Source organism: Microcaecilia unicolor, chromosome 7 (assembly GCF_901765095.1).
Source record: "Microcaecilia unicolor chromosome 7, aMicUni1.1, whole genome shotgun sequence".
Classification (NCBI taxonomy): domain Eukaryota; kingdom Metazoa; phylum Chordata; class Amphibia; order Gymnophiona; family Siphonopidae; genus Microcaecilia; species Microcaecilia unicolor.
In genome coordinates this window covers 58,775,107-58,798,060 of record NC_044037.1, presented here as the reverse complement: position 1 = coordinate 58,798,060, position 22,954 = coordinate 58,775,107, and the positions used below count along the sequence as shown (strand labels likewise).

The following is a 22,954-nucleotide window of genomic DNA, read 5'->3' as shown; positions in this document are numbered from 1 at the left end:
AACAAAAAGAAAGGGTATCTAAAATCAGCATTTAAAACAGGAAAACGTAAGGAGTAAAAGGCACACTTACTATCTCCCTCTCTCTCTCCAGCACACTCTGCAGCACAATTTATATATTTTTTTGTTTGCTTGAATAGTTTTGTGTCACTTGCAAATTTAATCACCACTTGTCGTTCCGATTTCCAGATCATTTATAAATATGTTAAACAGCACTGGTCCCAGTCCAGATCCTTGCGGCACTCCACTATTCACCCCTCTTGGATATTCAATGCTGTTGCCTGGACATAATCCAGAATTGACTATCCAAGTTTAATTTTGCCCATAGCAGTCAGCACATCAGAAAACAAACTTGATAGCTGTTGGCTGAATATTGACCAGTATATATTTGGTTACAAACACCTCAAACACTGTAGCCAGATTACTGGCTCAGGTAGAAAATCTGATTGTGCAACACCGTCGCCTGGATGCAATTTAGGATGGGTTGTATGATTTTAAAATTCTGCATGACCTAGCACCACTGTATATGTGTCATTTGATATTAGCCCAATCAAACTCTCATTTGTTACATCCATGTGATCAACAACTGTGGCACTTCCCCATTGTTAAAGGTTTTCCCTTCTAATCACAGCTCAAAGCAATGCTTTCATATCAAGTGGCTCTTATTAGGAATATTTTAACTTATGTTGTAAAAAAAACATAGCAACCTATTTGCAATTTTGTTGTATGTTGAAAACCTACTTAATTCAAAAATATTTTACTGTAGTTTAATTATTGAATATTTAATGTGAGCTCCTGGTTATTACCAGTTTTCTCTTTTGTGATCTGCACTGGATTTATAAGATAAATGTGGAATATAAATATTAAGATTAGATTAGATAAACCAGCATTTAGACGTGCAAATCGATACACATGTAAATCCCAATTATTGAAAGCCAGGGTATAAATGTCCAATACGCAAATACATGCATGCATATTGCAAGAGGGTGTGTTCTGGGTATGTTTTGGGCGGGACTAGGGTAGGACTAAAATATATGTGTGAATTCCCCATTTCAGAAGGGGCATGCATATTATGTTTTCAGGGATCAACACTGAGATTGACACTTGCTCCTGGAGATGTCTATATCATATAAAGGTGCTTGTGTTGTACAGCACACTACTAGAGGGATTAGGGGAGGTCATTTCCTTAATTCCTCAATGTTTTTGCCCCCTCTAAAGTGATACTGGTGTGTAGTTTCTGAAATGCCAACGTACGGAATTATGAGCTGGCATATAGACACGTATGTTGCTGTGTTGACCTTGTTGATATTTTTAACTTTGACAATTGCAAAATGAGTGCTGCTGCAGGTAGCTGACACATACGTATCTATACCTGCATGAATTTTAGAAAAGGCTCTATGTTGGCAGATCCTTTTTTAAAGTACTAGCAGAAATTGACACATCCTGATTTAGACATCTCAGTTTTGATTTGTACATTCTTTCTAAAATCTCCCTTAAATGTAACCAAGGAAAAGTCTCTTCATTAACTACTTTTATCAAATATGCTGAACAATGGTGCAGCTCAGATCAAGCAGACCTAAGCTTCCCCAATACCAAACACAATTCATTCTGAAAGTGGATCAAATTGTTCCAGTATCACAGAAATCTTATTTTCCAAGATCTATTCCTGACCAAGGCTTCCAGAATGGGGCTGGCCATGTAAGTCTCTACCACCTCCCTAATCCCCTCAATTTCATCAGCAAAATAGAATGCAAAATCTTCCATCTTAAAGATCTGACAAACAGCAACAAAAACATGTGAGAATTACTACTTTCAGCTTCCTAGAATAAAATGCATTCTTGGCTCCCATCACTTCCATAGAAAAAGCTTTCTATTTTAAATATAATATGTAGCTGAGAATCCTGCCGTATGGGTGCCTGCATAGATTCTCACTGCCACTACTCTAAGCAGTAGAATTTTACCTTAGATTACCTCAATGGTTATCAGCTAGAACATAATCTGACCTCTGGACCTTCTGGCTTCTTCCAGAAGGAGGAAGTAGCTAGTATTACCACGTTATAATCAAGGGAGGGAGTTGTGTTTAGAAGAAAATGTCTTGAGTATAAACCCCTGATACATGTGTGACTCTGTCTTTGGTTTTCTACCTTCCCAGCCACAGACCTTATGCATTAGGAAAGAGCCTTTCAAGCTTACTTCTTAGCTTTATAACCCTGCAATTATACAGACTGGGTGCTGTGTTACTCTAGCTGATATACAGAAAGCAACCTAAGCAACTACCCTACAGCTTGTGAGAAGGTGCAGGGAACCTCTGCATCTCTTGAGATACTGAGGAGAAAGGAGAGACTGGGCTATGGAGTCAATTCTATACATGGCACCCAAATTTGGACACCAATAAAAATTAGAGTCAGGTGCCATGTATAGAATAACATTTGACACTGAGATCTGTGCCCAATTTTGGGCACGAGAATTTACACCAAGTAAAACCTCTTGTTAAATTATTGTGCCTAAATTAAGAATGGATCTCCCTTATTCTATAAATCTGCGCATAAATTCCAGGAATGCCCCCAATATCTGCCCATGCCCCTCCTATGGCTGTGTCCTCTTTTGGGATCCACATGTAAATTCCCAGCACCTAAAGATGTGTGCACAAATATCAATTCATGCTAATTAGCACTGATAATTATTAGCGCCCAATTATGTGCGCTAAGTGGCTTATTAATCAATTAAATTTCAGGCACAATTTGGATATGCGCCCATATCTGCATGTGTAATTTTGAGCACCATATATAGAATTTGGCCTTATATGTGTATTTCTTCCAGCAAGGTAACCTGGATTTCATCCCATCCACTGATGGCCCAGGAATACCTACAGAGCTGAAAAAGAAACTTTGGAATCTACAACTACAGTGTCCCTGAGAAGACAATGCCATCCTGATGGAACCTACATTTAAAGATCAGCAACAGAGCCTACTACTACTACTTATCATTTCTAAAGCGCTACTAGACGTACGCAGCGCTGTACACTTGAACATGAAGAGACAGTCCCTGCTCGACAGAGCTTACAATCTAACTAGGACAGAGAAACAGGACAAACAAGAGATAAAGGAATATTAAAGTGAGGACGATAAAATAAGGGTTCTGAACAAGTGAATAAGGGTTAGGAGTTAAGGAGTTAGGAGCCTAAGTCCCTGAACCTCTTAGTAGCTAGCCTCTGAGCTGTAAGTACACTTTTACTAAGGTGAGTTACGTTTAAGTACAAGAGGTATTTTCCCTGTCCCTAGTGGGCTTATAATCTAAGCTTATACCTTAGGCAATGGAGGGTATTGCCCGAAGTCATAAGGAACCACAGTATTTGCAGCCTGCAGCTCTAATCATTAGGCTATTCCTCCATTCCAACTATTGAATTGCACTGTTCTGCTACCCACTGTATTAGGTATCTGTTAAAAGAAGGAGAGTGAAACTTTCTCTGAGCTAAGGGTTTCAAGCATCAGAGACATCTCTACAATAATAAAACACACCTCCAACGTTCTGAAGCTGACTCCGTGGTTTCACTGAAGGGTTCGTAAGTCTGAAGGGTTTGTAAAGCCTGTCAAATCTGTCTCTGACCCGCCCTCATGTCAAAACGCGATGACGTTGAGGGCGGGCCCCGCCCTCGCGTCAAAACGTTATAACTCGAGGGTGGGTAATCAGAAGCCAGGACTGAGGCAACAAGCTCACCTCCAACGTTATGAAGCACATTCGTAAGTCGCTGCGTGGCTGGAGGGGGAGGCAGGGGACAGAGGAGAATCGCTGGGTGGCTGCAGGGGGAGCAGGGGAGATGAGAGTCGCTGGGTGGCTGCGAAGGGGGGGCAGGGGACAGAGGAGAATTGCAGGGTGGCTGGAAGGGGGCAGGGGACAGAGGACAATCGCTAGGTGGCTGCAGGGGGCAGGGGACAGAGGACAATCGCTAGGTGGCTGCAGGGGGGCAGGGGACAGAGAATCGCAGAGTGGCTGGAAGGGGGGGCAGAGGACAGAAGACAATCACTGGGTGGCTGAAGGGGGGGGCAGGGGAGAGAGGAGAATCGCTGCATGGCTGGGACAATCACTGGGTGGCTGGAGGGGGGCAGGGGAGACAGGAGAATAGCTGGGTGGATGGAGGGGGGCAGGGGACGAGAATCGCTGGGTGGCTGGAGGGGGGCAGGGGACAGAGGACAATCACTGGGTGGCTGAAGGGGGGCAGGAGAGACAGAATAATCACAGGGTGGCTGGAAGGGGAGGCAGGGGAGAGAGGAGAATCGCTGGATGGCTCTAGGGGGGGACAGGGGATAGAGGACAATCACTGGGTGGCTGAAGTGGGGGCCAGGGCAGAGAGAGGAGAATCGCAGGGTGGCTGGAGGGGGGCAGGGGACAGAGGACAATCAAACACACTCTCTCTCTCTCACAGACACACTCGCACCCAGAATCTCTCTCTCTGTCACACACACACACACACTCGCACGGTGCTGCCAACCACACAGAGGGGGGGAGGCAGGGGGTCCTGAGACCAGAAGGGAGGGGAGGAGGTCCTGAGAGGGGGGGGAGGGTATCCTGAGACCAGAGGGGAGGGGATACTGAGACCGGAGGGGGGGAGGGGGTCCTCATACCAGAGGGAGGGGGCGGTATCTCTGTCACGCACACACTCTCTCACAGTCAGTGTCTTTCTCTCTCTCACTCTCACACAGTCTCTCATACTGTATCACATTCACTCTCTATGTGTCACACAGTCACTCTCACACACTCTCGGTCTCACACACTCAGTGTCATATACTCTCGGTGTCACAGAGAGTCTGTGTGCTCACTCTCTCTCTGTCACACACACACACTCGCACATTCACTCTCCCTCTGTCACACAGTCACTCTCACACACACTCTCTCTGAAACATACACACTCTGAGGAAGACCTTGCTAGCACCCGTTTCATTTCTGTCAGAAACGGGCCTTATTTACTAGTGGCCTTTGCATTGAATCTATCTCTGCCACATTGTATTTGATGCATAAAGAGACTTAACTTCAATAAACAGTTGGTTCATTGCAGTGGACTGGATTATTGAATGGAGTAAAGTGAGGAAAGCACAAGCTGCTTACTACGTCCCAGAGGATTCTGCCCCAGCCTGAGTCTCAATCAGTAAGTACAGTTTATATACAGGGATAATCCACAGTTGGACACCCCCCTCCCCATTAGAAATATATCCAGACTTAACAGTATATTCTTAAACAACAATCTTAAACAGTATATTTTTAAACAATAATCTTGATATGGTTTGTCTACTTTGCTATTTTGCATACATACTGTTGGTTAGCAGGTGATTTTGTTGGAGTGGACTGAGTGGATGTGCACTTCCAAGGTTGTGTTGGCTTGGCAGTGCGGCATGACTCATACCATGCTGTGATCCTGTTGTGATTGGAGATTGAAGCTTTTCTTTATCCCAGGATGATTCACTGCCACCTGCAAAACCATGTGAAAAAAACAAACAAACAATAAGCATGCTATTTTTCATGGGACTTTTTATTGATCAGTAGAACTGTAGGAAAGACATATAACAGCAATGAAGATCTCTGCCCCAAAACAGTAGGAGTTCAGAAGGAGGACAATTTTGATGCACCATATCATGTTGATATGTTCCTTTTCTAAATTTGATGTTGTACTGAGGGCTCATTTATTTGTTCTAGTGTTTCCAGACTTCACAGGGCCAGGAGACCAGTAGCCTACCAGCTTTTTCTTTTCTCTGATTTTAGATTTTATCTTGTACTGGTCTCCGATATGTTGGTGTTCATTTTCCTTTCTGTTTTTTAGACTGTACACTGCTTTAATGTGGCTGGGAAAGGTGGTTTAGCTAGAGTTTAATAAACTAAACTAAACTACCCTGGTATCATGGTGTTGGTTTTCTATTGGTTATCCTCCTTCCACTAGATGTCTGATTTGTCAGTTATGTCTAACTCTTCATTTATTACCATAGATTTAAACTCTTCTGGCATTTACCTTTACACAATTTACTCTGGTTTGTATTTTCTGTTTACACTCTGAGTAAGAGTAGATAGATTTAATTTGGAATCATTTATCTCTTTTTGTTCTGTATTTAAATACTCCTGGTCTACTTTAGCTTTTATCATAATGGGGTTTTTTTAATCAGGATATTCTAACTTTCTGCATTTTGCCAGTATCTGCTGAAATACGTTACTCCAAACCATATGGTGCAGAGCAACTGTTGGCTTCCCCATAAAGTTCTAGTTTAAAAGCTGCTCTCTCTCTCTCTCTCTCTCTCTGCTCTTCTCATCCTCATTACAGTAGAGCACATTCTTTTAGCATTGTTGTAACTTTAATCTGATAACCTATCTGGTTGAGTTTAGGACTACATATTCAGTGATCTGAATTAAATGGATATGTCTGCTATAATTTGATAAGTCAACCAGGGCCACTTTTACCAAGCTGAGGCAAAAGGGGGCTGGCGCTGGCATCGGTGCATGTTCTACAAGCACACTGAGGCCCCCTTTTACCGCAACTGGTAAAAGGGAAGTCTCGCTTTCCTATAGGAAATGGCCAGGTGGCAACTAAAGCACTTGCCATGTGGCCATTTTGGGGGGCAGCCCTTACCGCCACCCATTGAGGTGGCGGTAAGAGCTCCCGCATTAACCGGGCAGCGAATGGCACTGCCCAATTAGCACCAGGTACACTCTGGCGCTACAAAAATAAATCAATATTTGTTGTGCTGGAAACAATGGCACGCTAGGGGTGGGAAGTACCGCCGGGCTGCTGCGGTAGCCCGGCGGTACTTCCTGCATAGCGAGCAGTAAGCCCACGTTGAGCTTAGTGCTGCTTAGTAAAAGGAGCTCCTAGTTATTTCTTAACACAAAGCAGACAGCTGAGTTTCAACACTATACAGATTAACTGTAGCTAGCATGAAATACATAAATATTACATAGGGGATGAATCTATAACTGGGTACCTCTAATTAGGTGCTCAAGTAGGCGATTATTTTCCTAGAATATAAATGCTTAACATTTAGACACATGTATTTAGGCCAGCCATAGAGTTGAGGCAAGTGCAAGTACCAAAGGGCCCCTTTTACAAAGCAGCATTAAGCCCAGTGTGGACTTACCACTCGCTAAAAAGGAAATACGACCGAGCTACCGCAGAAGTCCGGCGGTACTTCCCACTCCCAGCATGCCATCATATATTTGTAGCGCCAGTGTGTACCCGGCAGTAATCGGGCAGTGCTGCACGCTGCCTGGTTATCACTGGGTGAGCGAGGGAGCCCATTCCGCCACCTCAATGGGCTTTATTAGATGCATGCCCATTTCCTGCAGAAAAGAAAGAATTACCTTTTTCCCGCTGCAGTAAAAGGTGGCCTCAATGCATGTCCAAAACACGCACTTATACCAGCACAGCCTCCCTTTTGCCACAGCTTGGTAAAAGGGGTCCTAGGTGAAGCTGGCACACATATAACTTATAGTATTCTAAAAGTTACACTATGTGGATGGGAGTCTTGCCTATGTCCCACTCATGCTTTGCCCCTATATAGACTCCCTTGCAAATATGTGCAATGGCAGTTAAATGGATATTTGCAGAATAGCCTTAAAGTAGCATGATAAGATATAAATGAATAAGTGTGCACCTATACATACTAGTATTCTAAATATTTACCCGCTAGAACTTTCTGTTTGTCTGGCTATGAATTCTAACATTGTTTCAGCTTATCAGCATAAGACCATAAGAAAAGCCATATTGGGTCAGACCAAAGGTCCATCTTGCCCAGTATCCTGCTTCCAACAGTGGCCAATCCAGGTCGCAAGTACCTGACAGAAACCCAAATAGTAGCAACATTCCATGCTGCCAATCCTGGGGCAAGGAGTGGCTTCCCCCATGTCTATCTCAATAGCAGACTATGGACTTTTCCTTCAGGAATTTGTCCAAACCTTTTTTTAAACCCAGATACTCTAACCACTGTTACAACATCCTCCGGCAACGAGTTCCAGAGCTTAACTATTCTTTGAGTGAAAAAACATTTCCTACTATTTGTTTTAAAAGTATTTCCATGTAATTTCATTGAGTGTCCCCTGGTCTTTGTACTTTTTGAAAGTGTGAAACATTGATTAACTTTTACCTGTTCTACACCACTCAGGATTTTGTAGACCTCAATCATATCCCCCCCCTCAGCCGTCTTTTTTCCAAGCTGAACAGCCCTACCTTCTTTAGCCTTTCCTCATATGAGAGGAGCTCCATCCCTTTTATCATTTTGGTTGCTCTTCTTCTTTTCTAATTCCGCTATATCTTTTTTGAGATACGGCAACCAGAATTGAATACAATATGCAATACACAATACAATACACAATGGAGCGATACAGAGGCATTATAAAATTCATGGTCTTATTTACCATCCTTTCCTAATAATTCCTATCATCCTGTTTGCTTTTTTGGCTGTTGCCACACACTGGGCAGAAGATTTCAGCCTATTGTTTACAATAACACCTAGATCTTTTGTTTGCAACTGATTTAGTTGCAAGTCTAATTCTTGAGTCCTTAGCTGAAGAAAAAAATATTTCATGCCAAAAGTGTTCAGCTGTATCGCAGCTGAGTGTGAAACATCCACAGACAGAGAGATCTGGAATCTAGCTCTAGAAAATGCAATAAATTCAGGAAAGTGATTTTCCCTTTGCATGGTAAAGCATGCCATGAGGCAATAAAGGCAAGACATAAGCAAACTGGTTTAACTTATCTCCAACTGGCTCAGTTGGATGAACACTCTCTGGCCAAGTGATTTGGAGAGTAAGGGTTTCAGGTTTAATGCCAGAAATCCTCAGCTGGAACCATTATGCTGTTGTACTTTAGAAGCAATATTATAATGCATTTCTATATAATAAAAAGCATTTTATGTACATAAATTGTTTCTTCTGAAACTGCACAGGGTATGTGCATGTTAGGAAACCCTCACAGTTTAAGCTGTGGGGGTAATAACATTGACTGAGGCAGAAAGGCAGTAAAGATATAGAAAGGGAAGGGAGTGTGGGAAGAAAGGGTGGGAGGGGGAAGGGTTGTGGGCATGTGCAGTATGAGGTTAGGCAGGATAGCAACAGAAGGTGAAGGAAAGGGATTGGTTAAGGAAAAATGTTGGGGATTGGTTGAAATGGGGAAAGGATAAGACAGGATAAGGAGTTTTGGCGCTTAAAAAGTATTAGGTAGGTGGGTGAGGGTGGATAGGGGTGAGTTTTTGATGACCCTTCCCAGCCCACCCAATGTGGTTGGTGAGTTGGTGCTGTGGGAAGAGGTTGGGGGTAGTTAGAAGGGAGAGGTGGGAGAGGGTGGAGATTAGTTCAGGGAGATCGGTAGCAGCTTTTAAGGGGGGGTTGTATGAGGGGTTAAAGAGGCATCAGAGGCAGTTAGATGAATATTGTGAAATATATGGAATGGCAAAGAACTCGTGGACGGAACCACCACAAGTAAGATGTGGCTTGACGGCACCGTAAGTCACATGGGTAGAAGGGGGTAATGTGGGGAACGTGAGAGCCAGTTTCGTTACCGAATGGCTTAGCACTATTAAACCGCTCTGGGAAGTTAACCCGGTGATAAAAGATTTATATGTTACTAAGAAGATGTTAAGTGGCGAAGTTGAGTTATTTATTGATGTTTGGTGAATAAAGCTGCAGCCAAATTTTATTCCAAAGAAAGTGTTATTGTGTTATTTAAATATATAAGGAGTTGTGTGATAAATAGACTGACTGATGTGCGAATGTCAATGTTAAGGTATATATATCTATAGCTATATATAGCTATAGATATATACAACTTGTCTACACATATGTTTCTCCAGCCTGAGTGGAGGTGTTCTCAGGGGATGAGGTTTGCATTTACCATGTATTTTATGCCCCTAACTGCACAAAATAAACTAGGAAATGACCTAATGCAGGCCATGCTACGTGTTCCCTATTAATTTTGCGGATTTTTTAAATTTTAAAACATTTTTAGAGAGGGGGCACATTCACATTTAACATAGCTTAGTAAAAGGGCCCCTTAAAAATATAGTGCATATAAAATCAATTTAATGCACAGTAACTTATAAATTAATGTATGTACAATTGAGTTCTGCACACTATAAAGTTCAGATGCAGGTTAAAAATATTTATTAAAGCAAATGTCCAAAATAAATAGGATAAAAGTCTGATAATCAGGAAAAGGTTAAAGTTCAAAAATTTGAAAACAAACTGAAATTTTTACCTGTATACAACCCTATGGCCCTGGGAATAGTAAACTGAGACAGGATATTTCTAACTGGATTATTTTACATTTTGGGTGTACAAGAAACAAATTCACAGTGAATCAGTCATGGAAGGGGAATTTTTCAGCTTCCTCTACTCTTCAGCTGATTATTGTAGATCGGGGTAAAGATTTGTTAGAAGATATATATCTGACATGTTTGCACAGCTGAATATTTATCACCTTGTCAGAAATATATTGTAGTACAAATAAGTGAGGCATTAAATAGAAAATGAATCTTGATTAAAGAAAAAAATTAAGTAACAGCATGGAGATATTCAGAATTTTTCTGATAATGTTTAGCTAATAAGATTGAAACTTACAAATTCAAGACTCAGAGATCAGTGGCCAAGGAAAAATGAATCACTTCATCATTTTAACAGAATGTTCTAGTTATAAATTATTGTTACAGATTTATAATTTGAAAAATGATGAGTAGTACATTGACAGAGATGGATATGTTTCTAAGCCTGTGTTTACATTTGTTAAACTATTTTTGAGCTATTCTCTGGCAAATCTCCACTGCAGTATAACATTTCCTAAGTGGTTAATGTGGATGAGTTCCACCAGGTATTTCTAAAAAAAATGAATATGTTGAAATTACTTAATATAAAATTTGAAAAATAGTCATTGAGCATGTTGGATAACTAATTTAGCTTTTAATATCTGCAGTCGCTCAATTGGTTCTTAGTCAAGGCCAATCACGTTGGTGTGATATATGGCCCTCTTTTACAGACAGAAGAACTGGACTGGAGATATAATTGAAGGCATTAAAACATAGCTGTGAAAGGGGAAGGGTGATTTTAATAAGCCAGCTGTTGATTCAGTTATCCCTATAGCAGTGTCTTTTAAAAGTAGGGAGATCCTGGATTCTCTACAGGGTAAACTGTTCTAGCAGTTGATAATGGAATCCACGCGGGATGGAGCCATACTGGACTTAGTGCCTACAAATGGGAAGTATGTTCCTAATGTTCTAGTAGGTGATCATCTGGCATCCAGTGATCAGCAGATAATATGGTTTAATGTTAAGACAGCTTTTAGAGGGTTCATTCAAAAGCAAAGGTCTCTAGACTTCAAAGAAATCTAACTTTGTTCAGATTGAGGATTACCTTAAGGAGTTGTTAGCTAGAAGGGAACATCTGGAAGAAGAAGGAAAACAATGGGCAAAACTAAATGAGTTATTGTAAGGGAAACAAGCCTTTTTGTAACAAAAGAAATAAAAAGAGGAAAAAAAGGTTGCTTTGGTTCTCAAAAGTAGTAGCTGAAAAGGTAACAAACAAAAAAAAGACTAGTCTTCATAGACTACAAGAGATCACAGAAAGAGGAAGACAGGGGATAATATCTTTAAAAGCTAAGAGAAGCTGGTAGAGCAGTCAAGGAAGTAAAGATGCAAAATGGAAGAAAAAAGAGTCAATATGGTAAAATAGGAGAACAAGACATTTTTTAGATATGTTAAGTGATAGGAAGAAGTGCAAAACTTGGGTGAGACTCAAAGGTGAAGGACAGAAATATGTAGAAGCTGATAAATATAAGGCAAAATTGCTTAACAAATATTTCTGTGTTCACAGATCAAGGGTAGGAAGCAAGACCCCAGAAGACAAACACAAATGGGAATGGAGGTGTGGTACACCCTGAATGATTTTCAAAGGACTGTATTTGTGAGGAACTACCTAAACGAAAGGTGGACAAAGTGATGGGGCCGGATGGCATACATCCAAGGCTACTGAAGGAACTTAGAGAAGTTCTGGTAGCTCCACTGGCTGACCTTTTAGATGTTTCTCTAGAGTCAGGAGTGGTCCCGGAGGACTGGAGAAGGGTGGATGTGGTTTTTCTCCACAAAAGCAGAAGGAAGAGGTTGGGAACTACAGGCTTTTAAGTATGACTACTGTGGTAAGTAAATTAATGGAAACGCTTTTAAAACAGAGAATGGATTGCAGGACCGAGGCAGCATGGATTCACCAGAGGTAGGTCTTGTCAGACAAATCTGATTCATTTCTTTGACTGGGTGACCAGAGAATTGGATCGAGGGAGAGTGCTAGATGTGGTGTTCTTAGATTTTAGCAAAGCCTTTGACATGGTTCCAAACTGATGACTAATAAATAAAATAAACTGAGTGCCCTCAGTATGGGTCCTAAGGGAGTGACTGGGTTAGGAACTGATTGAGTGGAAGGCAACAGAAAGTAGTGGTAAATGGAGCCCAGTCTGTAGAAAGGGATTTTACCAGCAATGTGCTGCAAGGTTTGGTTCTTGAGCCGGATTGTTTTAACATTTTTGTAAGCGATATATATTGTGCACTATGGGGTCCTGAGGTAGTGTGGACACGTGTTTTGGGTGCACACAGAATCATTTTTCAATGCACCTGCAAAAAACACCTTTTTAAAATTTTTGCCGAAAATGAATGTGCGGCAAAATGAAAATTGCTGCGCGTCCATTTTGGGTCTGAGACCTTACCGCCAGCCATTGACCTGGGCAGTAGGCATGCAGCACGCACACACTGCCATTGGTAAAAAGGGCCTCAGCGAGCAGCAAAAATGACCACTACCACTAGCTCAGGGCCCCTTTATCGCAGCTTAGTAAAAGGGCCCCCAAAGTTCGGCACAGATTATAGAATAACACTTAAACGGAGAGGTCACATATAAATTTAGATGTCATCACTTTCATCAATGAAAATGTGGTACAAATGCCCATATCTAAATTTATGCATAGAGCACCCATATTTTAGAATTACATGTGAATTCAAAACCATACCCTTGATCTGTCCCAAAATGCCCATGACCCTCCAATTAACATGCCCCCTTTCTCAGGCCATATGTAAAGTTTAGGCAAGTTCCAATTAAATCTAATTAGTGCCAATAATTGCTTGTTAAAAAGTCAATTATTGGCAGTAACTGGCTTTTTATTCTTTTTATTCATGCTCAAATTGGGTGCATGCCTAAGTTTGTGCAAATAAATTTTATAGAATCAGGGGTAAATGGTCAGGTTCAAGTTGCACTACTAGAACAATATTAGAAAGTATGATAGCTGACTTGGGTTTGAGTGATTCTTGGTCATTACAACAGCCCACAGCATTAGATTATATATTTTATTCTATTCCCCATAGTTCCCACTCCCATAAGGATTATTTTCTTATGTCAAATATACTTATTCTATCAGTTGTCTGCTCTCAAATTCTTGCCACCACAATCTCTGATCATGTTGCCATCCGGGTAAATTTTGAATATACTCAAGTAGACCCGCCACAATCTTGCTAGAGATGTAATGTAGCTATGTTGCAGGAAGCAGATTTTCAAGAATGTGTGAAATAGACCATCTCTAATTATTGTAACTTTAATAAAATGGAGGATATTTCTATAGTTACTTGATGGGAAGCTCTCAAAGCTACCATGCAGGGAGCTATTAAAAGTTATGCTATAGCCTGGAAGCATAGAGGAATTAGAATCTTTAGAAACAGAAATTAGACAGCTAGAGCAGCAATTTGTGCACTATTGTCATACTCAATGATTGATCTACAGAAGCTTTGTTATCAATTTAATATACAAATAAATGATGTCATATCTAAACCTTTTAATCCAACTAGAGGTACTAGATAGGGTTGCCATTTATCTCCTTTATTATTTAATATAGCGCTTGAACCTTTGTTATTAGCCATTCGTCAAAATCCTCATATCCAAGGTGTAATGATTGATCAACAAAACTTTAAGTTAGCTGCATACCCTGATGATGTACTCATTTTCACATCACCTACCTCAATTCCACACTTATTAAAGGTAATATCGAAATATTCAGAGATCTCTGGATATAAATTAAATACTACAAAAACGGAACTACTACCTATAAATTGTGTACACTTAAAGCATGAAATTCAGCAATATAATTTTCAGTGGAATGAAAATCAAATTAAATATTTAGGAGTTTTGTTTGGCCCAAATATAGCGGACACTCTTAACTTTAACTCTACTAATATAATTAAAATAACTGAAAACCTAACACAAAAATGGTCACCATTCAGACTTAATTGGTGGGGTTGACTTGAAACCATAAAAATGATGATTGTACCAAAACTCAACTACACTCTCTGCATGTTACTAATATTATTAAGATCAACAATTTATAAAAAAAAATTGAATCAAAATTAATAAAATTTTCACGGGCAAATAAGACCCCAAGAATAGCCATAAAGAAATTAAAAGCTAGTCCAATAAATGGTGGAGTAAACTTTCCTAGTTTTTATGACTATCGCATGTCTTTTCTCCTGAAACAAAATTCAATATTTATGCTTAAAGAGGAACTACTTAATTACCCTTCTTGGTTCTACATAGAAACTCATAAGCATAAAGATGTGCCTTTACATTACCGCCCATGGTCTCAATATGCTAAGTTAAGTAAGAATGGTATGTTTATAACTCTTAATACTGTATTCAATTAACTTGATACTGTTGTTAAAAAAGCCACTAAGACATTCCATATTTACCCCAATATGGAACAATCCTACCTTTAAAATTAACAAAGCTTATATAAACTGGCCTTTATGGGAAAAAGCTGGCATATGGTCATTAAATGATTGTAATCCGTTGGGTTGGTCGTGAGCCCTTGGGCCCTGGCCGAGGCCAGCAGGGCGCCGACCCAGGCCAAGGGGAGACCGACCCACCACCGTACACCCCAGCTACACAATACCCCCTAAGCTACCCCTCCCCACAGTCCCTCAGGAAGAAGGGGAAATAGGCATACAGGCGGGCCTCGCAGCCGAACCGGAACCCACGCACACAGAGCCACTCGTGCAAGCCTCACGGCTGAACTGGAACCCAATCACACACAGGGAGGGGTGAAAGAACCCAGAGGGCCCCAAGATGCCAGACACATGCTGAACACCAGCAATAGGGCAGAGGGGGAAACAAAGGACCAGAGCGGGCCACGCCCACCCAGGGGACTAGCGCAGGACAGGGGAACTAACACAGCAATCCCCCCCCCCCCACCAGGGTAGGAGCCCCAGCCAGAAGCCAGAGGAACCAGACACAAAAGGAAGGCAGAAAGCCTTTGCCTCAAACCCACTGTAGACAGAGGCACACAGAACACAAAGGGTTAAGCTTGTAGAGCCAGCAGAAAGAGAGTGCCATAAATCAACAAACAATCAGAGGGAGCGGGGGTCCATCCAACAAACACACTGGCAGAGGCAGGAATACAATACACACAGTACACAAAGGGTTAAACTCACTGAGCCAGCAGGCAGGGACACTGGGAAGAGAAATCCTTAAAACAAACAAACAAAGGAGAACGCTCTCACTCAGCCCAGAGCCCTGGAGGCTAAGCAATGCCCAGCCCCCACTAAACAAACGAGCAGCTGACCCTAATTACAGAGCTACACACACACACACAGCAGCAACTAACCCAGAGGGAAGGAAAAGAATACTCTAATACAACACAGATCCCTGTCAGAACCTAGACCACATTCTGAGAGAAAACTATCAGGCTTTCCTGTTACCACCAAGTAAGTAACGCAAAAGCAGAGAAACTCTTCAGCTGCAGGCTAAAGTACTATCCCCTGACGTCAGCCACAACACCTGGCAGCCAATCAGAAGAGACGTCCCCCCCTCCCCCTCAGCCCAAACCGGCAGAATCATAACAATGATATTATAAAGGCAAAAACTGGGTTCCCTTCTCTCAGCTATGTTTGAAATTTGGTATTCCTAATACCCACCACTATAATGGATACAACTTAAGCACTGCATAACTGTTACTACTGACATTACTAAACTTTCTACTGATCCTCCTAGTTGCTGGCAAATTTGTATTACTTTAATGTTATCTAAAGGTGCTGCCTCCAAATGGTACAAAATATTCAACAAGCAAAATTCAAAGCACCTATTAATATTATCGAATCCTGGGAACATGATTTAAATCTTCAACTTGACGAACAACTATGGAATAAATTTTTATTTACAACTACACATACTACTAGATCTGCATCTACATTGCAATCCATGTTTTACCTGGCACATAGAGCTTTGTGGACTCCAAGTAAACTTGCCAAACTAAAAGCATCAGTTCCCAAAAACAACACAGAAAAATGCTGGTCATAGGCGGTCGGTGGCCCAACTGTTTGGGGAGGCTAAAGGGGGCGGGGTTAGGGGTGGAGCTTAAATCCATAATTGTCTGATAACACACAGAAAAAATAAATAAATAAAAATAAAAGTCACAATACCTTTTATTAAATATAGATATTAGATATGTATCATATGTCAAAGAATAAAGTGGTTGATCAAAGCATATACTAACCACAATCGCTCAACTGCACAACACTATGCACAATTTTGTGCAAAAACACACTCAGAAACCTTACTGTACCATAAATATTACACTGGGCAGAACCTAATACACCAATATACACCCCATACGGAAAATGCAGACCGTCATAATATGAAACAAGGGATCATAATATCACAATTCTCATGTAGAGCCACAAAAACACACCCTAATTCATGTTAATGTGGGATAAATAATGCCATAATAAGTAATAAATATAAACCTTTAATGTTGAGCACCTGATTCCCAAAGTGGACATATTCCAAACACTATAATGAAAATAAAATTATTTTTTTTCTACCTTTGTTGTCTGGTGACTGTTTTCTGATCATGCTGGCCCAGTAATCCGATTCGGCTGCTATCTGTCCTCTTAACTCCGTTTCCAGGGCTTCCTTTCCATTTATTGCTTTCCTTTCCTCCTTTCTACTTCATTTCTGGTCCTCAGCTTCTGCCTATTTTCTTCATCCATGTGCAGTTTTTCTCCTCTCTTTCTTTTCCCTCATCTCATCTCCTTCCTCACTCTTCCTCCCCTCCATCCATGTCCAGCATTTTTCTCTCTCCCCTCCTCTCCCCTGCCCTCCATCCACCCATGTCCAGCAGTGATCCTCCTCTCCCCTGCCCTGCATGCACCCATTATACCCAGCGACCCTTCTCTCCCCTCCTTCCACAAATGCCCAGCGACTCCCTTCTCTCCCCTGCCACCCCCTCCCGAGTTGTTCGGCGAATTCCTCCCCCTCCCTCCGGATCCGGTCCACTCACATCACCGACCTGACTCTTCTGAGCTGTCAGCGCTAACTCTACCCCGCTGCGCTGGCGCTGCCGGTGTTCGCGCTTCAAAATGGCCGCCGAGACTTACAGGGCGGCATCCAAGACTTCAGCAGAAGTCTCGCGAGGCCGCCTCTGGAAGTCTCGGTGGCCATTTTTAAAGCGTGAATGCCGGCAGCGCCAGCGCAGCGGGGGAGAGTTAGCGCTGACAGCTCCGAAAACGAAGCGTCAGGTCGGTAACGTGAGGGACCGGGACCGGATCCAAGGGAGGGGGAGGATCCGGCTTGCTGCGGCTGGGGAGACTTAGCCTCCCAAGCCTTCGATACCGGGGCGCCTATGATGCTGGTCATGTAATAAAGATAAAGGACTCCTAAACATATTATCTACTCCTGTACTTTCATACAAGAATATTGGAGATCAATATGGAATACCACATCATCTACACTGAAGATCCCGGAGTCCTTTTCATATTAAATAGCCAAATTAGGATCATTAGCTATACATTGCCCACTGGATAAATATCAATCACAACTTTTAGATATACTTCTCCAAACGGCCTTAAGAATACTTTTCTTCTGCTGGAAAGAATTATCCAAGGCTACCTACTTAACATGGTGGAACTCAGTATGCATACTTGCCAAGTATGAATATGAAGCAGCTGAGAAGTATAATTCAATAACTAAATACAGGAAAATATGGACTCCCCTTCAAGATCAAATATGTAGTACTCTTGTGTAGATATGTACTCTTAATTGTCTGTTTTCACGATATGACTACCTACCCATTGTTACTAATCTGTAATCATAATAATTGATATTTTTATCTTGTATCAGATGTGTATATTGTTTGATGCTCAGTTTATTGTTCATATTTGTATACTGGCTAACATTTTACCATTTGTGTTTTGTTTCATTGATAAAATCAAATAAAAAAATATTGGAACTAAAAAAAAAAAAGAAAGAAAAATCATATTCCCAATCCTGTCCTGTTTGGTTATGGCACTAAAGTATATTATATTGATGTTTAGAAGTATGCAGTGCAAGAATATTTATAACTAGTAAAGATGGAAACAGAATTCTTATGAAAGCACAGTTTAATCTGAAGAACATTACTGTTCCACATAAATTATGCCAAGGTGACTTTTTCCTACCATAGATTTGTTAAAGTCTGACCTGAAACAATGCAACAAAGCTATTTATGGTCCATATGCTGTATGACAACAAAGATAGAAATATATTATCAGGCCAGGTGCTAGGAATGTTTATTGAAGCTACTAGCTTGGCTGGATTTACTAGGAAATCCTCAATTAAAATATATTTTGCAATTAGAATTCAGTGTTCACCACCAGTTTAACAGAAGCATCCTTCTACATAAATCACATATCAATCTAGGAATTAGGCTGACATGTTCAACTAAGCATATGTAAAACTAAAACACTGAATCCCTGTACATTCACTTCTAAATTAAAATGCTGTAAGATGTAAGTATTCCCCGAGTGCCACTTCAGGGCATGGTGGCAAAAGCTTGTGCATCACTGTTATTGAGTTTCTAAGATTAGTTCAGATGTACGGGGAATTAAATCACATGTAATTCAAGAACATGTCTAAAGTTGATCGAAACTTCAAGCACATCTACTGCGCTGTTGTCATTCATAGATCACATTAAAATGCTATGAATCACAAATGTATGCATACATGTATGCATGTATATATATATATATATATAGAGAGAGAGAGAGATTGATTATATATGTATGATATTATCATTAGGTACCGCCAATCTCTTAATCCAATTTAATTTTATCTTAGATCAGAAAGGGAAACTGTCTAAAATTACAGAATAATTTGTATCATTACACAATTAATAAAATTTGTTTATTCATGCACCAACAAAGATCATACCTAACATGTTACAACCAACCTGATAGTATAATGATATACAAGAAAACACAACAATCTCTATTAGACTGATTCCTTCCCAACTCTAACTTGAGAGCTGGACAAGACTGGATAACTATGCTAAAGCAACCTCGTAGTGACAACCATAGTTTCTATGTGCTTCTATTATCTCCTGAGTTTTGTATATCACTGGGAAATAATCATCAAAATATCTTGTTTATCATATTGTCTTTCTAACATCTCTTGCGGAAAATTCTATAAATGGCACTCATATTTGGTGGCAAAAAAAATTGGTGCTGAACAGTATTATACAACAAGCATTCTGGGATCAGATCCCTCTATAGAATAGCTCGTAGTGCCAGGATTCACACTCCACTTTGGGCATGAGGAGTTACACCAACTGTAACTGGGTATAAATCCCTGTGCGCAAGTTGGGTGCTGATCCCCTGAATTCTATAACACTGCATGCATTTTAAGGGAACGTCCCTGGCCTGGCTCATGCCTTTCTCGTGGCTATGCTCCCTTCACAGATCTACATAGAAATACTTAGGCGCTATTCGATAAATGGGCATGTGTGTTTTTGTATAGATCTGCTATTTCTACCCCATTTCAGCACCTTGCATCCATTAGAACTCTTTTTCACACTGAAAGTTTGGTGCAGCATTTCACCTATAATGCACAGTCAATTCCTCAAGTGCAAAAGCCATGTTCAGTCCCATGATCAACTCTTCTCTACACTTTAACTATCTTTCAAAAACATTCATGAGTCAATATTCAAAAGGACTGGTATATCTGGAGGGTTATTTTATATTAGGTCGCCTGGGCTGAGAGGGCACACAGATGCCCATTATGGGCTTATTAAAGAGGCACACAAGGGTCTATGTGTCTTTATAGAATTGCCCCACAAAAGCAGCTGAAAATGTAGCTAAAATGAAGTTATGATCATTTACATGTGCTCAGGAGCAGGTGTAAATATTTGCACATAAAGGACTAGATTCTATTTACGGAGCCTGAAAAATTGGCACCGAAAAAACTTCCATCTAGGTATATTCTATAAATTGTTCCTAGATTTAGGCACAGTTTAATGAATACACCTAGTGAGTTTACAGAATATGCCTTGTGGCCATACCTGCGCCCTAACTCTAGATACATCTACTTATGCCTAGTAAAACTTGGTGTAAATACCAGCGCCTAAGTTAGGTGCTGAGCAGATGTATTCTATTAGATTGTAAGCTCTTTGAGCAGGGACTGTCTTTCTTCTATGTTTGTGCAGTGCTGTGTATGCCTTGTAGCGCTATAGAAATGCTAAATAGTAGTAGTAGCAGTTCTATAAACCTGCGCATAAGTTTTTGGAACACCCACGACCTGCTCATTCCATGCCCCCTTTTTGGCAGCGCTCATTAGAATTTATGCACACCACTTTATAGAATACACTTAGCATGTGTGTGTAAATTCTAATTAGTGCCAATTAGTTTTAATAATTGCTTGTTAAGTGGCAATTATTAGCGCTCATACAACCAGATTTGTACAAGCAATTTCAGTCATGCTATATAGAATCCAGGGGAAAGTACATACAACTGTGTTTTACAAGTGAATAAATCATGACCCCTCTCATGCTCCCCCCAAATCCTCTCCGAACACACCCAAACCTCAGGTTACCCTCAGGGGGAGGAATGCTGGCTTTGGCCTAACCCCTAGTAAGCCTTTTCTTGGCTGGGAGATGCGTGATGGAGATGTCCAGCGCTCCCACCAGCAGCCTCCCAGGTGTTGTGGAGGACTTGTAGCCTATCTGCATATCCTCATAGCCTTTTCTGGGGTGACTCCCAGGTCCACTCCGATCCACTCAGGGCCTTCACTCCAGGTGCCTAGCGCTCCCACCAGCTCCCTTCCAGGTGCCGTGGAGGACTTGCAGCTCATATGTATATCCTCACAGCCTTCTCCGGGGTAATTCCCAGGTCCACCCTGATCCACCCAGGGCCTTCACTCCAGGTGCCTAGGGCTTCCAGGTGCCTTTTGGCTAAGATCAGGTGACCCTCAGGGGGAAGAAAGCTGGCTTCGGTGCAGGGGCGTAGGCAGATGGCTAATTTTGGGTGGGCCTGAGCCCAAGGTGGGTGGGCATGGAATTTGCCCCGCCTCGGCCCCTCCTCTGGTTTGCTCTTGCTCCTTTCTCCACCCTTCCCTGCCCACAAACCCCAAATATTAAATACTTGAGCTGGCAGGGATCCCCAAACCCTGCCAGCTGAAGAGTTCCTCCAGCACACTTCCAAACGGCAGCCAGCAGCACTTGCCTCACACTGATGCTGCTGTCCAGGCTGTGCATGCTCAGTGCTTTTGCATGTGTGAAAACTGAGCATGTGCAGAAGGGCCGGTCTCAGCACCAGCTCAATGCAAGTGCTGCTTGCTGACATTTGGAAGAGCGCTGGCTGCCCAAGGAGGGAAAGTTTTCAGCTGGCAAGGTTTGAGGATCCCCACCAGCCACAGCAAAAGTGTCACAATTTTGGGTGGGCCTGAGTCCTGGGCCCTGGCCATCCTGGCCCACCCAGGCCCACCTGTGGCTACCCCACTGCTTCGGTGTAATCCCTAGTAAGCCTTTTCTTGGCTTGGAGTTGCATGGTGGAGGTGTCCAATGCTCCCACCAGCTGCCTTCCAGGTTCTGTGGAGGATTTGCTGCCCATCTACATATCCTCATAGCCTTCTCTGGGGTGACTCCCAGATCCACCCCGATCCTCCAAGGGCCTTCACTCCAGGTGCCGGGTGCTGAAGCATTTTCTCTATGCACTTTGTATTTTCTCCCAGTTACTTCTTATGGCTCCAATACACTTTCTTTTCTTGGTACTGTCCTTCATAATCTCTTTCTCCATCTGAAACCACTGTATACTATAGGAACCATTACCCACCTTCTGCTTTCATCATCTCACCATCTCTCCTTTCTTCTCAGCTCTCAATCTTCAACATTTCCTTCCTTCCAGTCAACCATCTTCATTCTATCTGACTACATCTCGCCTTCATCGTTATTGTCATGCCTGTCTTAGTCTTCTCCGTACTCTATTGCTCCTTCACTTGCTCTCCAGTGGATATATCAATCCCAATCCTGGTCCTCCACATCAGTTATCATCCTATTGATGCAGGTCCCACCGTGATGTCTCCAATCTAATTTCTGTTCCTCCTCTCCCTCCTTTCTTCCCTGCCTTTCTCATGTGCTCTGTGGAATGCTTGCTCTGTCTGACTTACAAGTGCATTCACTCTGCAGCTCCTCAATATCTCTCCACTTTTCTCTTTGCCTACACTCTTCCCCGGGAACTCCGTTCCCTGGGTAAATCTCTCTTATGTGTATCCTTCTCCTCCACTGCTAACTCCAGACACTGTTCCTTTTATCTTGCTGCACCATATGCCTGGAATTGACTTACTGAGCCGGTACATCGAGCTCCATCTCTGACCATCTTCAAATCTAGGCTAAAAGCCCACCTTTTTGATGCTGCTTTTAACTCCTAACCCTTACTCACTTGTTCAGTACCCATGTTGATCATTCCCACCTTAGTCATTCCCTTATCCCTTATTTGTCCTGTTTGTCTGTCCTAATTAGATTGTAAGCTCTGTTAAGCAGGGACTGTCTCCTCATGTCCAGTGTACAGCACTGTGTATGTCTAGTAGTGCTATAGAAATGATAAGTAGTAGTAGTTGTTGTAATAGTTGCATAAATGTGTGTCCTTGTTACCATGTGTACTTT

General features: G+C 41.8%; 1 protein-coding gene across 2 annotated transcripts in view; it reads right to left on the bottom strand.

Moving 5' to 3' along the window:
- The window catches only part of DACH2 (dachshund family transcription factor 2), an 847,419-nt gene that overhangs the window by 231,887 nt on the left and 592,578 nt on the right, over nt 1–22,954 (bottom strand). For both annotated transcript variants that reach the window (XM_030209554.1, XM_030209555.1), the window contains exon 4: nt 5,306–5,461. In XM_030209554.1, coding sequence (XP_030065414.1) covers nt 5,306–5,461 — 156 coding nt within the window. The remainder of the gene's footprint in view (nt 1–5,305; nt 5,462–22,954) is intronic.